General features: G+C 42.2%; 1 protein-coding gene and 1 long non-coding RNA gene across 2 annotated transcripts in view; one reads left to right on the forward strand and one right to left on the reverse strand.

Moving 5' to 3' along the window:
• LOC137373811 (uncharacterized) overlaps positions 1-10739 on the forward strand; it is a 53153-nt gene extending 42414 nt beyond the window's left edge. Inside the window, exon 3 of the long non-coding RNA XR_010975705.1 lies at positions 10258-10739. This is a non-coding gene — a long non-coding RNA (uncharacterized lncRNA). The remainder of the gene's footprint in view (positions 1-10257) is intronic.
• The window catches only part of slc35f4 (solute carrier family 35 member F4), a 210542-nt gene that overhangs the window by 34741 nt on the left and 159754 nt on the right, over positions 1-16047 (reverse strand). Inside the window, exon 4 of the mRNA XM_068039212.1 lies at positions 2104-2229. Within this exon, the coding sequence (XP_067895313.1) occupies positions 2104-2229 (126 nt within the window). The remainder of the gene's footprint in view (positions 1-2103; positions 2230-16047) is intronic.

Consider the following 16047-nt stretch of genomic DNA (forward strand, 5'->3'; position numbering starts at 1 on the left):
AAATGAGAAGTTAAAGGCAGATTCTCAGATGGTTGGACATCAGTAGTGCTGTTCCAAAGGGTTTTATTTTAGGTGCTGGAGAGAGGACCAGCAGTGGAGAATTCCCGTTGGAGAGCACAGGACACTCCAAACTCTGCTCAGCTGCACGCAGATGCTGAGCCTAGGGAGTCATCCACAAAGAGGACAGAATTAGATTGCCACATGACTTCACACACTCAGTTTATCTGAAGCAAACCTGGTACCATGGCCACATCAGGTTCTTCCTCTTCCTCCTCAGACAATGCTGAGCAGTCTGCACCTTCCTCCTCCTGCAGCTCTATTTATTTCTGCAATGCCATCTTGTACAAGGTGCAACAGACCACAACCATTCTAGAGGCCTTGGCTTGTGCATACTGAAGGACCACCCACCCCCCAACCAACCCCCACCCCCCCCCCCCAAAACCCCAATCTTGTAAATAATGGCAAATCTGTATAAAGTAGTAAGATGACAGTTGGAACATTTTATGCAATTTGGGGCTCCACACTATGGAAGAATATTTAAATATAGAGAATACAGGAATGGTCTGAGTGGAAAAGCCAGTCTCCAGGTACTAGAACTTCAAGTTACATTAAATTGGAGGCACACTGCCTCCTTAAAATAATTTATTGACCACTCTGTCTCCTAAGGGCAGGATGATCTCCTATTCCCACAACCCACTTCCATTAACACTGGAAATGGGCACATTGGAGGCCCATCCTATGGGTGAAAATTGAGTCCATGCTTTCCTTGGGGACAAGAAATCAGAAAATCCCAGAGATTTCTGAATGTGTACAGTGAGAATGGAGGAGAAGTGAACTCATATTAAGTTTGCCCCGGGGCTAAGCATGGGGGAGATACCTGCCATGATCACAATCTGTATCTCTAGGCTTAGAAAACTCACTTTTCATAATATTTCCATATTTTGCACTTAAGGCCTTAAACCAGGTGATGTACAACAATAATTTATTAATTTTAGGTGAACTGCAATATTTTTCTGTGATGGTTTGAAGCTGGAGACCCTCTTCCAACACCTGAGGATATCTGAGGAGGATAAGGCTATTTATATTGTTCTAAGTTGTATAATATTTGAGTTATTAATCTTTCAATGAATTCATTTATAATCTACATTTAATTTGAAACTGAAGTACAGTGAGTAAAAATTTCTGTTTGTCTACAAACAATGTCAACAGGAGGAGACTAATTATCAATATACAAGGTGTGTAATGTACTTTTAGTATTAGCTGACTTTTGTTTTTTATATTACCATTTAATTATAAATATATTAATTGATTTTGTCCAGAAATTGCTTTTTCTCTTTACTAAAATCCATAATTGCAAAGAGATTTCAGTAGCATAGTATAAGAGTCAATTAAATATAGTAAATAGAAAACTGAAGGTGGGGTAACCATTAATCTCCCAGGTACACACCTATTTGAGGGCATCAGAATCATAGACAATAGGTTCTGCTTATGGAATTGCTATTAGATATTAAGCAAGAGGAAAGTTCTATCAACTTTGCAAATAGCAACAATCACATTAATACTGAAGGAGCAATGTGTCATTCAGGGACTGATATCTAGATAAAAATCAGCAAGAATTATTATTGTTCATTTCTTACTCTGCAAAGTTGTCATTCTTAAATAAGACATGTTTTTGTGAGAACACATCTCTGTAGAATAGTTTTCAAAGTAAACTCAACAAAGTAGTCACGTACTTTAATGAATGGTGAGATGGGAATTGACATTGACATTAGCATTGGTTCATCCTCTCATTGAATTCCACTGGGTTTCCAATCATTTAAAGTTTGGGATGTATACCAGTAAATTATCACCAATGTTGATTCTGAAGTTTCTCAAACGGTTTCCAAATGAAGAGTAGTATCAAAGGAAGGCATATGGCTCCAGATTCTGGTGGGAAATGAAGTGACTACAGCATGCAGCTGGTAAAACTTGATCTAGTAAAGGTATGTGACAAAACTGATCTTGCCTCAGTCGCATTAACCTGGCACTGAATGCCAATTATAAGAGATAAGAGCCCTTATCCCAGAACCATAAAAGTGATTAATCTTGAGGAGATACATTTACCTTGTATAATGCTGATGTAGAGGCAGATCCAACAGCCAGTGCTACCCCAATGATTGAATCACCATGGAAACCATCTGCATATGCCATCATTACAATCCCGGTAATTGCCATGATTGCAGCAACTATCTATTAGAGAGACAATGGGGAGAGGGAAGGGCAAGAGAATTGAAAATGGTTGAGACAGGCTTTAAAAATTCTTGCTAGATTAAAGTGAACAAATCTCCAGTGTACCATAATAACAAACACAAAGAACTTTTATCCCAGTTTTTCCAAATGTTTATATTTTTCTACAATCCCCATGCATATGCCAATTTTAACTAATGACAATACATTGATGTGAATTTGCATTACACATGAATGGATTTTATTAATTAGGAAAGCCCATTTCAATTTACAGATTTCATTTTAACATTTTTAGTTTTTGACAGAAAAGGCAGTTACTTAGGGTTTCCTCAAGAGATGAATGATATAAATTATTCCAAAACTAAAGGTGAAAGCTCTTGTCAACATTTTGCTTATTATATTGCTGTTAACAAGTTCTTCATACAATTTTTTACATCCACACCCCAGGTTATTTTCTACTTTACATACTTGCCTGACAAATATTTTACACAGATAGATCTAGTCAAAAACCTGGCATAGGCTTGAAGCTACTGAACTCTACCATATCTTCTTATATGTGCTTTATTTTGGTTTCTTCCCAAAATTATGTTGAGAGAAATTGATCTTGTGGACTCCTGCTTATTTCAGTGCTCAGGTGGTACTGAAAGTCCCAAATGAATATTTTATTTGTTTATTATCTTCTGATAAGGTCACTTTTTTTTATTCATTCATGAGATGTGGGCGTCGCTTGCCAGGCCAGCATTTATTACCCATCCCTAATTGCCCTTGAGAAGGTGGTGGTGAGCTGCCTTCTTGAACCGCTGCAGTTCATGTATGGTAGGTACACCCACAGTGCTGTTAGGAAGGGAGTTCCAGGATTTTGACCCAATGACAGTGAAGGAACGGCGATATAGTTCCAAGTCAGGATGGTGTGTGGCTTGGAGGGGAACTTGCAGGTGGTGGTGTTGCCTGCATTTGCTGCCCTTGTCCTTCTACTTGGTAGAGATCGCGGGTTTGGAAGGTGCTGTCTAAGGAGCCTTGGTGCATTGCTGCGGTGCATCTTGTAGATGGTACACACTGCTGCCACTGTGCGTCAGTGGTGGAGTGAATGTTTGTAGATGGGGTGCCAATCAAGCGGGCTGCTTTGTCCTGGATGGTGTCGAGCTTCTTGAGTGTTGTTTGAGCTGCACCCATCCAGGCAAGTGGAGAGTATTCCATCACACTCCTGACTTGTGCCTTGTAGATGGTGGACAGGCTTTGGGGAGTCAGGAGGTGAGTTAATCGCCGCAGGATTCCTAGCCTCTGACCTGCTCTTGTAGCCACAGTATTTATATGGCTACTCCAGTTCAGTTTCTGGTCAATGGTAGCCCCTAGGATGTTGATAGTGGGGGATTCAGCGATAGTAATGCCATTGAACGCCAAGGGGAGATGGTTAGATTCTCTCTTGTTGGAGATGGTCATTGCCTGGCACTTGTGTGGCACGAATGTTACTTGCCACTTATCATCCCAAGCCTGGATATTGTCCAGGTCTTGCTGCATTTCTATACGGACTGCTTCAGTATCTGAGGAGTCACGAATGTGCAATCATCAGCGAACATCCCCACTTCTGACCTTATGATTGAAGGAAGGTCATTGATAAAGCAGCTGAAGATGGTTGGGCCTAGGACACTACCCTGAGGAACTCCTGCAGTGATGTCCTGGAGCTTAGATGATTGGCCTCCAACAACCACAACCATCTTCCTTTGCGCTAGGTATGACTCCAGCCAGCGGAGGGTTTTCCCCCTGATTCCCATTGACCACAGTTTTGCTCGGGCTCCTTGATGCCATACTTGGTCAAATGCTGTCCTGATGTCAAGGGCAATCACTCTCACCTCACCTCTTAAGTTCAGCTCTTTTGTCGATGTTTGAACCAAGGCTGTAAATGCACATGCACATAATTATAAAAATAGCACTTTATTAAAATGTAATTTTATGAAAAGTAACCTCCAAACTTTTGCTCAGACTATAAAGCTACCTGCAGTAGTCCCTGCTGACATACTGCACAGAGCAGCAGTGGAAGAAATTTCAGGTCAGCTATCCACCCTTTCACCTGAAGAAATGTAAATTCCCCTGAGACATGAGTGACTGGCACCTGTGCTACCTACCTGGCGAAGATACATTCTGTTACCAATGTGCTTGCTTCTTTCAACATCTATGCCACCACTGATAACACATGAGAAGCATTAACAGCAAGCATTGCATGGGCACTTAGAAAGAGCACAAGGATATCAAAGGATAAAGTCACAACATATAAGGAGTAGGGTATATGCATAGATCACATAACACACAAAAATTACACTGAATATTGATCTGTATCATCTTTGATATTTTAAACATCCTTGAATACAACCTTGGTGAAAGTAGAAAATCATTAATTCTTATGAAGCTCACATGTGGTTACACAAAGTAAGAAACATAACTTGCATTAGAAAAAGTATTTGCCTTTAGTTCCTGACGTAGATTCAGTGATCTCATATGGTGTGGATGAATTATGCAGAACATAGAATACTGTATAAATTTGGCAAAGCTTTTCCAGTGCATACTAAAGATCTCCTCCAGGTCTGACCAGAAGCGCTCCTTCAAGAAAGAAAAATATTTCTGTCCGAGAGCCTATTATTTCATGAGGCTTGTTGTATCTTTACTGACCAGTATTACGACCTGGTGAGAAAGAGGTCTGGGGTTCCCTTTCAGCCTTCACCTGGTCTTACTGTAACAGGGTTTAATTTTAAACACACCGTGTTTTTTTTAGCTCCCCCTTGGTGAATCCTTGTTCACCGCTTTCCAATTATAAGGCAAAGAAACCAGCACAAACAGGCTTTCTTAGGATTAAAGAAGAAGAGTTGAAATTTATTAAACTTAAACTCTAATTTGGTTAATGCCTCCGGATACATACCGTGCCCCAGGCTAGCAAGCATATGTGATACATTTATGCAAATAGAGACAGAAAAGAGCAGAAGAAAAATAAAGTGGAAAGGTTTCAGGCTATATCTGAAGAGTTTTTGTTACGGTTCTTCGAGCTCTGTATAGAGTCCTTGATTTTAGGTAGATCTAGCTATTCGTTGGGGCCTAGTATTCTTCTTAAACCTTGTTCACTGTGGGAGACTTTTCTCTCTTGGGGTTCACGTGTCTTCAGTGGATTCAGAGGCTTGTGAGAAAGAGACGGGAGCAGACAGGAGAGAGATCCTCTCAGTCCAGGAGCAAACAACTTTCTGCCCAAACTGTTTGTACAAATTCAAAAAACTCAGGTTGCCCAGCAGGTTAGTCATGTGACTAGCTGGTTTCACCATGTCCGTTAGTGTATTTGACCATCTTAGCAGTCAACCTGGAATGCAAGCTCCCCCACCTTCAACGTCTGGTGATTAAAAGTCCATTGTGGGTTTAATGTCAGGGACTGACTACTTTGTCCTTCCAAACGCTGTCAGTTAATATGCAAATGTATTTTCCAGCCACGGCTGATCTGTTTAACAAGTCCTTTCTTAACTCCAGTAACAGTTTAAAATCAATGTTCATGACAAAATTAATGTGCCTTGTTCTTGGCAGGTGGGGGCCTAGCATGACACCTCCGCACCCAGCAGAATGAAATGCGATTTGGGAAAAGCGCATTTCATTAAAAGGGTCGAGAAAAATGTAAGATACAGAAAAAAAGAATACATTTCTCTGATTCATTCCCATTCATTCATAAATCCGAAAACTGATTACAACCTGTCTTCTCTTGGTGCCAGTGCTGTTTTAATTGCATCCCAATAAACACATAGTTCTTTTTTGGGGGGGATGTTTCTCTCATTTCCATGGCTGCCAAGGGTCTTTGTTCCTGCTAAGGTAATTTTTTATTAAGAAGAGTCAGTAGTGGGTGGGACTATCCAGAAATCTCTTTCAGTGCTTTGCTGAGTCATGCAAAGGCTTTTGACTTCAGGGGATGGGTGGTTCATTTTTTTCTGACTGTGGGGGAGGATTCTTTGCTAATCTCCCCTTTGTCCCAGAGGACACTCCTGCCTGCAGGTATTTGTGTAGGCTCTACTACACTCCCCTGTGGCACTTGGACTAGGTGAGGCATCACCCTCATGGTTTCTCTGCCCCCTAGAGGTCTTTCTTTGTCTCTGCAGGTTCCTGTAAATGCTGTTAGCAACTCTGGTGGGGTGCTTCTAGTGTCTGCATTTACATAGGAGGATGTGGGGTCTAACCTTTCACACTTTTTGGGGTTGGCTGACCGGACGGTAGGGGTTTTCATCCGGGATTCCTCCCGGACTTCCTTTAACCTGCCCACTTGGTCACCTTTTCCCTTTCTCTGTCTAACCTTTTGCCAACCTTGTGCCTGCCTGTCCCTTTTTGTTCTCGGCGGGGGTCCCTTACAGTTCACCAGCCCTCTGCTGGAGCATCCTCCTAACACCAGTACAAGACTTAGGGGTGCAGGTTTCACTGTAGGTTGGGGGTTTCCCCTCAACCTGGCACATGTGGCAACTCCTGCAGTACTCCATCATATCTTTGTGAAGTTTTGGCCAGTCAAACTGCTGTCTTATGCGGCCTTTGGTCTTTCGTATACCAGCATGTACAGCCACTGTCGTTTTGTGCGCCCTTCTTAATATTTCTCTCCGGCACCTCTGCGGCACCACTAACTGGTGAACTACTGCCCACTCCTTGTTCTCAGGTCTGTGAGGAGAACTTTATTTCCTCATCAGTACCTCATTCTTTAAATAGTAGCAATCAGGGACTCCCTCTGCTTCACTTTCAGATTGGGCAGCCTGTGCTAACTCTTGCAATACTGGGTCGGCTTGCTGAGCCTCACCTAGGGAAAATCCATTTAATTCATTCCCTGGGTCTTCTAACTTTCCAAAGAAAGTCTTCGACAGGCAGACCTCACGGTCATCTGCCTGCAGTGCCAATGCAGTCTCCTCTGGGGGAGCTGGTTTGATCATGGCCTGATCCACTATACATTCAGGAAAACTGCAGAGGTCTGTCTCCCGCCACTGCCCTGTCTCTCTGACCTCCTGCAGTCTTTCTTTCACTACTGGGGGGTGGGGGGGTTACAACCTTCATCCCCGCCGATCATTACCTAGGAGCAGGTCAACTCCGTCCACAGGCAAACTAGGGACAATCTCTACCGTCACCATTCCCGAAACTAGGTCGCACTCCAGGTGCACCCAGTGTACAGATACAGGCATATACTCCCTCCAGTACCATTCACCACCATTCTGGTGTTCGCTGCACTCTCTGGGGGAAAGGTCAAGCCTTTAGCCAGTAAAAGGGAATTAGTGGCCCCGTTCCCTGAGAATTACTATGGGCTTGCTTACCCCACTCGAGGGGTAGTATGGAGTTACTTTCCCTTCAGACACAAAGCCTTGATCACCTTCAGGAATCCTACTAACATTTCCTGCACTTGCAGTAGTAAGCTTCCTGGGTCTCACTCTTACTGCAGTTAAAACCACAGCTTGTTCTGCTGTGCTTTCCATCAGGTTCACATCTTCACTGAGCGGGTGTGCCCTGATTTATCCTAACAGTTTTCCCTTTAGTTTCCAGCAGTCAGCTGTTAAATGCCCTGCTTTATTACATGGAAGCACACAGATCTCTGGGTCTCACTCTTGCTCACAGCACCTTCCTTTTTGGCTAGAGGAGGGCCCTCTGTGTCTCCTGCTTTCCTTTCTTTCCCAGGACTGCTTGGGCTCCTATCACCTTCCCACCCTTTGTCCCTTTCGGATTTATGGGGGTGACTAGGAAATATTCTCCCCTGGGAAACCGACATAAATTAAAGCAATAATATAAAAGCAAAATACTGCGGATGCTGGAAATCTGAAACAAAAACAAGAAATGCTGGAATCACTCAGCAGGTCTGGCAGCATCTGTGGAAAGAGAAGCAGAGTTAACGTTTCGGGTCAGTGACCCTTCTTCGGAACTGACCCGAAACGTTAACTCTGCTTCTCTTTCCACAGATGCTGCCAGACCTGCTGAGTGATTCCAGCATTTCTTGTTTTTGTTTCAGATTTCCAGCATCCGCAGTATTTTGCTTTTATTTTAGTGTTTAATTCACTGCCACTTCTCTTCCAGGAATGCCTACCTTGAAGAAGTTCTGCTCTTCTCTCCGACGGGATTTACGTTTGTCTCTTTTACCTTGTTCACCTAAATTAAAGCAAACTCATTGGCCAGGATGGCCACTTGCCGGGCTCTCTGGACCCACTGCTCCTCTACATGGGTCTTTATGGAGAGTGGGAGAGAGTGTTTAAACATCTAACAGAATTACTTCTCTGAGATTCTCATAGCTGAGGTGTACTTTAGAGCCCTCAGCCACTGGTCAAAAGCCAGCTGCTTACCTCTTTCAGACTCCAGATAAGTTTGATTAGCTTGCTTCTTGAGGGTTCTAAACTTTTGGCGATAGGCTTTGGGTACTAATTCATATGCCATGAGGATAGCATTTTTGGGCAGTTCATAATTTGATGAACTCTCATCTGGCAGCAGGGAATAAACCTCATGGGCTTTTCCAGTTAGCTTGCTTTGTAGTAAAAGAGGCCAGGTCTCAGCTGGCCATTTTAGCTGCCTTGCCAGTTTCTCAAAGGACACAAAAGATTTCTTCTACATTTTGGAATTAGTTGAGCTAGTTTTGACAATTTTGTACCCAGCCCTGAATTATGCTCCTCCATGTTGGCCATGCTTTCACTGGGGTTACTCTGTCACCCTGTAGTTAACTCAAGTCGCTTCAACTCTCTCTCTTCTCATTCCTTCCGGAATACTCTTTCTCTCTCCCTCTCCTGTCTTTCTCTCTCTCTCTCCTCAAATTCAAATTTCATCTGTTCCAATTGCATCTTTGCTAACGATACCCTGTCGGAGTATACTTCTAACCCTGTTTCTGCTTCTTCAGATTCAAGGGAAAAATGGTTGGCCACTAGCCTTAGGAGTTCAGACTTCCTAGCCTTGCCACGTACAGTGATCCCACACTGCTCAGCCATTTTCCTCAACACTTCCATAGACAGTGCTTTTAACTTATCCCCAGTTACTTCACCCTGGCTTGGAGAGCTGCTAGCTTCAGTTGCAGACATGTTAGTTTTCAATCACACATAACCACAAGAAAACCTGTATTGAAATCTTGCTCTTTTTTGATTGGGAGCAATTTGGCTTCCCACTTCCAATTTCTCTCATTTGTCTGTGGGTCAATTCCGGACGCTAACACCCAAATTTCTGTTACGACCAAGTGAAAAAGAGGTTTAGGATTCCCTTTCAGCCTTCACCTGGTCTTACTGTAACAAGGTTTAATTTTAAACACACCATGTTTTTTTAGCTCCCCCTTAGTGAATCCTTGTTCACCACTTTCCAATTATGAGGCAAAGAAACTAGCACAAACAGGTTTAAAGAAGAAAAGTTGAACTTTATTAGACTTAAACTCTAATTTGATTAACGCCTACGGATACATGCCACACCCCACATGAGCATGCATACGCGATACACACATGCAAATAGAGACAGAAAAGAGCAGAAGAAAAATAAAGTGGAAAGATTTGAGGCAATATCTGAACAGTTGTTGTTATGGTTCTTTGAGCTCACTGTAGAGTCCTTGGCTGTAGGTAGATCTTGCTTTTTGTTGGGGCCCAGTATTCTTCTTAAACCTTGTTCACTGGAGGAGACTTTTCTCTCTTGGGGTTCATGTGCCTTCCATGGATTCAGAGGCTTGTGAGAAAGAGATGGGAGCAGACAGGAAAGAGCCCAAACTGTTTGTACAAATTTAAAAAACTCAGGTTGCTCAGCAGGTTAGTCATGTGACTAGCTGGTGTGACCATGTCCATTTGTGTATTCGGCCATCTTAGCAGTCATCCTGGAATGCGAGCTCCCCCACCTTCAACGTCTGGTAATCAAAAGTCCATTGTGTGTTGAATGTCAGGGAATGGCTGCTTTGTCCTTCCAAACACTGTCTGTTAATATGCAAATATTTTTTACAGCCACGGCTGATCTGTTTAACAAGTCCTTTTTTAACTCCAGTGACAGTTTAAAATCAATGTTCATGACAAAATTAATGTGCTTTGTTTTTGGCAGGTGGGGACCTAGCATGACACCAGGAATACAAGAACTATATCTTAGCATCATGCACCTGACTAATTTACAGCCATCGCTCAGAAGCAATCTACATACTCCAAAATTTCTTTGAAACATTTTGAACACAAAGCATCAAGATAGAATCTTTGGCATGAGACTTATCAGGATAATGGAAGTAAATTGTATTAAATTCTTTTCAGTGTTTCCTCAGAAACCTTCTCAACACAGTTTGAGATAGTAGATTGACAGATGCTATTGTAGTCACCCCAGAGCAACAGAGAAGAGCCATTCATGGCAGCAGTAGCCTTCAAAGCTAGTAAAAGATGATTCATGGTCACTGTTCCACGGATGACACCTGTCAGCTATTGTTTCTTGGCTAAGGCAAAACTGACACAAATACAATGTCATCAAACATTTTTCTGCCTAAGTTTGCCACTGCTGTTTATAATTAGCTACCATCAAAATGTAAAGTTGTGCCATTCAGAGCAAGCCTGCTGTTGAGAAGTGCAGATTCATGAATTTTGTATTATTAATAGTGAGAACTGAACTAGCTCCCAGAATTCTTGGAGAAGACATACAGGGGATAATTTTCCATGTTTATGCTGCCACCAGAGGCGCATATTGAAAAAAATAGTCTACAATGCCCTGGCTATTCACTGACATGTTGCTGGTGGGCAAAGTTCCCAGCAGTAGTACCAGCATAACAAATAACCCACATGACCTCATTTTTTATTCCCTAAAAAGCCATTTTCATAGTTTTCATGGGTGCTTGAAATTATAGATTGCCTAGTCCTGGGAATCCTCCTTCTGTATCTGCACACTGACTGGGAATATCCTGAACTAGTTAAATCCCCATAAGCAATTTTTTTTGTGGAGTCATACTCACAAGGTTCAGGTTAACACATTCTTTTATTTCCTCACCCTTCCTGTGAGGATAGTTTCTCCCTACAGTCTGTCAAGAATAATGAGAGTCCCACCATTCAGAAGCAATCAAAACTTCAATTTCAATCTTGTATATTTTTCTGAATATTTATTTATACCTACCTTACAAAGGAATAAGGTTAAAAGTACCCTTAGTACTTAGTAAAAGTAAGATTTTTATGGTTTTAGTGAAAAATTAGAAAATATATTTTTTCTCAACATGTCTTTAATAGGTTTTCTCTGATAGGCATTTCATCTGTCTGCCCTTTGGAATAAACCGTGAGGGTTTTTTGTTTAGTTTCGATGTAGCATAACACTGACAATGCATAATAAGTAAGTAAGAAAATGCTGAACATTCTTAAAATAGTGATGACAATCTATGAAAGGAAATGGTGTGCCATATGTCTGAATAATTTCCCAACTCTTAGTGATTACAACGGTCAGCATATCAACCCAACCAACAGTCAGAATGATTTATGAATTGTAGATGTTTCTTAGATCATGAACTGGTTTTTAAAATCAGCAGTAAAAGTCTCACTATGAATACTAATGTTCAGTATTTGTCACTTGCCAATATCCAACTTGTACTTCAATGAGCAACACAATCTAAAATGTAGTTGGGTGCACTGAAGGTAACATGCTGAGGTGGATACAGTTTGCGTTTGAGTCATGATTTAGTGTTATCACAGTAAAGATTAAAAAAGATCAGGGGCAGTTTTAACCCGACCCACCCAATGGGAATAATGAGTTGGCCACTAAAATAGCAAGAATTAACTTACCACTCAATTCCTAAATCTGGTGGAAACAGGCAGGTGCCTTATTGATAGATGCAAATTCTGCGAATATGATTTATTAGGGCCCCAATTTGATTTTAACCTGGTGGATTAGAGCTGCTGCCCAGCACAAACCTGCTGAGTAAAACCTCACTGGTTTGGCTTCACAAACTGACTGACATGACTGAAAATACTATTTAAAGGGGCACTTGGCAGCAAGCACTCAGATCAAGATCTGTGTGGTTAGTGGATTTCCAAGGAACTTCTGAGCTTAGAGATTGCTATTTCTAATTTTTCTTTTCAACTTATTCTGATTAAGCTTGTCACGGATGCCTTTTTTGCTTTTCTTCTTTGGCTGGAGGAACAGTTGGCCGCAATAAGCAGGATGAACAGCAGGTGTACCTGCTGGAAGACAGCAGGCAAGCAGCATTGCTTGTAGAAGGCCTTACTCATCCCAAAAGGTCTATAGGCCAAGAGTCACTTTCCTGGATATAACTGAGCAACATTGCATCAGGAGGCTGCACCTCACCAGGTAAGCTGTTGCTGACCTCTATAGCCATTCACATCAGGACCTGCTTCTTGCTGGATCAGGGATCCATGCTTTGCCAGTGGAGCTCAAACTCATCACCTCCCTTACTATTTTCACTTCGGGTTCCTACCAGCTTGCTATAGGAATCAACACCCACCTCTTCAATGCACAGCTGCATCAAGAAGGTCACCAATACTCGCCGTGCCAAGTCAACCAATGCATTACTTTCCCCATGGATGCCAACAGTCAGAATAAGAGAGCTCTGGGATTTGCAGCAGTGGCTGGCTTCCCTCACATCAGCGCATAATAGACTGTACTCAAGTAGCTATAGGGCATCAAAGACAAGCCAGCAACTTATGTCAATTGGAAAGGCTTTCCCTCCAACAATGTTCAACTGCTTTGGTTCACTTCAGAAGAAGCTTGCTAGTCTGTGCCAGTTTTGCTGGCAGCCGCCACAATGCTTTCCTCCTACAATACTCACCCATCCCCCAATTTTCCACCCATCCAAGGACGTAAGAGCTTGGGGACATGGGGCTACTTCCTATGTACATGGCTGACGATAACCCTCCGTAATCCTCAACTGAACAATCACAACCATTTCTATTATCCCACTGTCATTGTGGCAGGTATGACTGGTGCCACAAGGATAAATGTAGAAATTCAAGAGTTTTGGGGGTACATTAGTCAACTTGCAGGAATTGCAGTGGCAGGAATTTGAGGTGGAACCTTTTTTTTGGTTCTGGCTCCTTTCAGGCAATAATGTCTATCTCTGATAGAGGAGGACAGGTGCATTTTCTGCACTACCCCTCTGGACCCAGCACCACCACACCACCCACCCCCATCGAGAGATTACTTTTGGGCTATATGGCCAGCAGTACGTCAGCCTGCATGAAGGGTCATTTGTGAGCCCCACAATACCATATCCAAATGACAAACAATCTAAGAGTGATCAATAGCCACTTGGATTCCATCAGACCACCAAGGGAGCAGCACAGAATGAGACTTTAACTGTTGTAACATTCCTGCCAGATCAGCCTTGACCTGCCCTAAAGAAGTAACAAGGTGCCAAAATCATGAGGGTCCAGCCTGGGTGCCCCAGTAGCACCAGTTCAGCTGTGGAAACCCATCCCTATTATTTAAATAATTCTGTCCCCAGGATTTAGGATCGATTCAAGGTAAAGACAAATACAGCACAAAAAAACCAATAGTTTGACACTAAATCAGCACACTCGCACAGAAAGTCCACAGGGTGGCCAGTGTGGAAAATGAAAATTGTTACACTGGTGCAAGAGTGCTCATTTTAGGATGGGGCAGAGTAGGCATACATTATTTAATTCACTGACAAAGGTATAATTAATAGTTAATTATACTGCATGTCTTATATCATTCTTGTAATGCAGTATAACTGCACCCAAACCAAAGTTACTTTTTCATTCATATGTCAGACCATCTAGAGGAGGTAGCTATAATATCCATTGACAGCCAGTAGTATCCTGTTTATGTTATCTTGCTGCCTGTATTACAGACTGTCTGATCCAGAAAAATACTCCCTGCATCCGTGCTTAAAAATCTTTAAAATGATTTGAGCGCTCAGGCAGGAGCACCCATATTCTCAGCACATTGAAATGATGTATTAGATAGGGTTATAATGTATACAGCAGGTCCTGAATACTATCATTTGAATCACACTGTAGGTGGTGTCAAACACAAGTGATGTGAAACTACTTCCTCTGGGGTCCCATAGTCCTCTACTCTGAAATTAGTCCGTGATCTGATACCTGTGTTATATGCAACATTTGCACAACAGCAAAATGGGATGTACTGGTACACTCCTTTGTTTTCACATTGAGCAAAGCCAACTTTTAGAATCTTATTTTTCAAAGAATACCAGGTCGTGCACTGCACCACATTTGAGTTTCTAACATTGGAAAAGAGTCAATTGCTGCATTGATTTATTTGTTTGTTACTTTGGAAATTTCACTGGCAATGAGAGGCCAAAGAACACACTGCAATTTGAGTGGGTCAATAGAACCCAGTACTACAGTGTCACACAGTTAAAAAATATTAACAGTGTAAAACGACAGATGACGTATTACTCCACCATAAATAAAGGAAAAAGGAATATGTAAAAGCCTTATAGATAGCTATGTATCAATGATATCATTTCCAGAAATAATCATTGCAATAAACATTCATTTTATAGTAATTATTGGTTTAATTGCTACATATCTATCTAAACTTTTCCATTTCATAGTCAGAAATATATTTATCATGGCATTGCTGGAACAAAATGAAATGTCAAAGTAAAATCAATTCTAATTACTTCTAACAAAATAATCTAAATTATGGTTAAAACTAAAATCTTTCAAAAGGAGGGAATCATACAATATAAATTGCTATAGAATAATACAGCAAACATTAAGTACTGAAAGTTAGCAGATATGGAACTGTAAATTGGTTAGCTTCCTGAAAACTGTCACAGGGATCGTGCCCGTTGAGTGGAATGCCAACTTCATGCTGCCTACTTATTATAATGATTTTTCCTTGCAGCCAGCACTTCCTGCGCTGTACATTGGCTGCACATATAAGCAGGGAGCCCAATAGTGTTAGTAATTTGCACTTCTTAAAGCTTGTCTGCTTGACTTAAAACAGGTGCTGGGAGTCATTCTGCAACTGAATCTGACCTGGTAAAGAGAGATCAATGGCTGACCAAAGGATAGAGAGAGCCCCCAGGTTTTCAGGCACTGCAGTGGAGGTCTTAGTGGGGTAGGTGGAAAGCAGGAAAGATGTCCTGTATCCTCTGAGGAGCCAGGAAGCCCGTCAGACATGAGAAGACAGTGGGAACAGATAGCTATGGACGTCAATGCCAGGGGTATAGCTCCAAGGATCTGGATGCAGTGCTGGAAGAAGTCTGAATGTCTCATACAAGTGTTCAAGTTTGCTGAATGCATCTTTAAATGCCATATCCCACCAATTGCACCACTAGCCTCATAACTGCTCAATGTACCACAACCCCAACATGCACCTACCCACGATCTCTATCAATAAGAACTCATACCTAACATTCACACACTTCACCTAACCCTCACACACTTAGGATTGTTGCAAGTATCACACCCATATCTCACAGCTTGCACATACTGCCAGCTTTCAACCATGACAGGAACATCACCCAAACAGACTGCACAACACTCAGTCACACATTTTGCTGTCTCTCTTGCAGGATAAGGTTATGCACGACTGAAGGTATCAGGAACTAACCGGCGGGAGAGAGGCACACCAATACATTCTCACCTTCAAGGAGGAGATGGTGCTGGCCAATATGGGAAGGGCTTATACTAAAGCCATGGCCGCCTGTAGGGCTGAAGCCTTTGAAAATCAGGCTATCCGCATATCTAATCCCCCTCTCATCTCACTTCTCCCTCAACCCATGGTCTCCTATGACTGAGAAGCTGCTGATGGTGTAGGCACGCACTTCTTACTTTCTCCACTTCCCTCCCACAACCCAACCCTTATGGGTCTTTTTCCTTTCAGATATCCAAAAACTGCATCTACCAACAGAGCGGA

The sequence above is a fragment of the Heterodontus francisci genome, chromosome 9 (genome assembly GCF_036365525.1).
Source record: "Heterodontus francisci isolate sHetFra1 chromosome 9, sHetFra1.hap1, whole genome shotgun sequence".
In the NCBI taxonomy this organism is placed as follows: Eukaryota; Metazoa; Chordata; class Chondrichthyes; order Heterodontiformes; family Heterodontidae; genus Heterodontus; species Heterodontus francisci.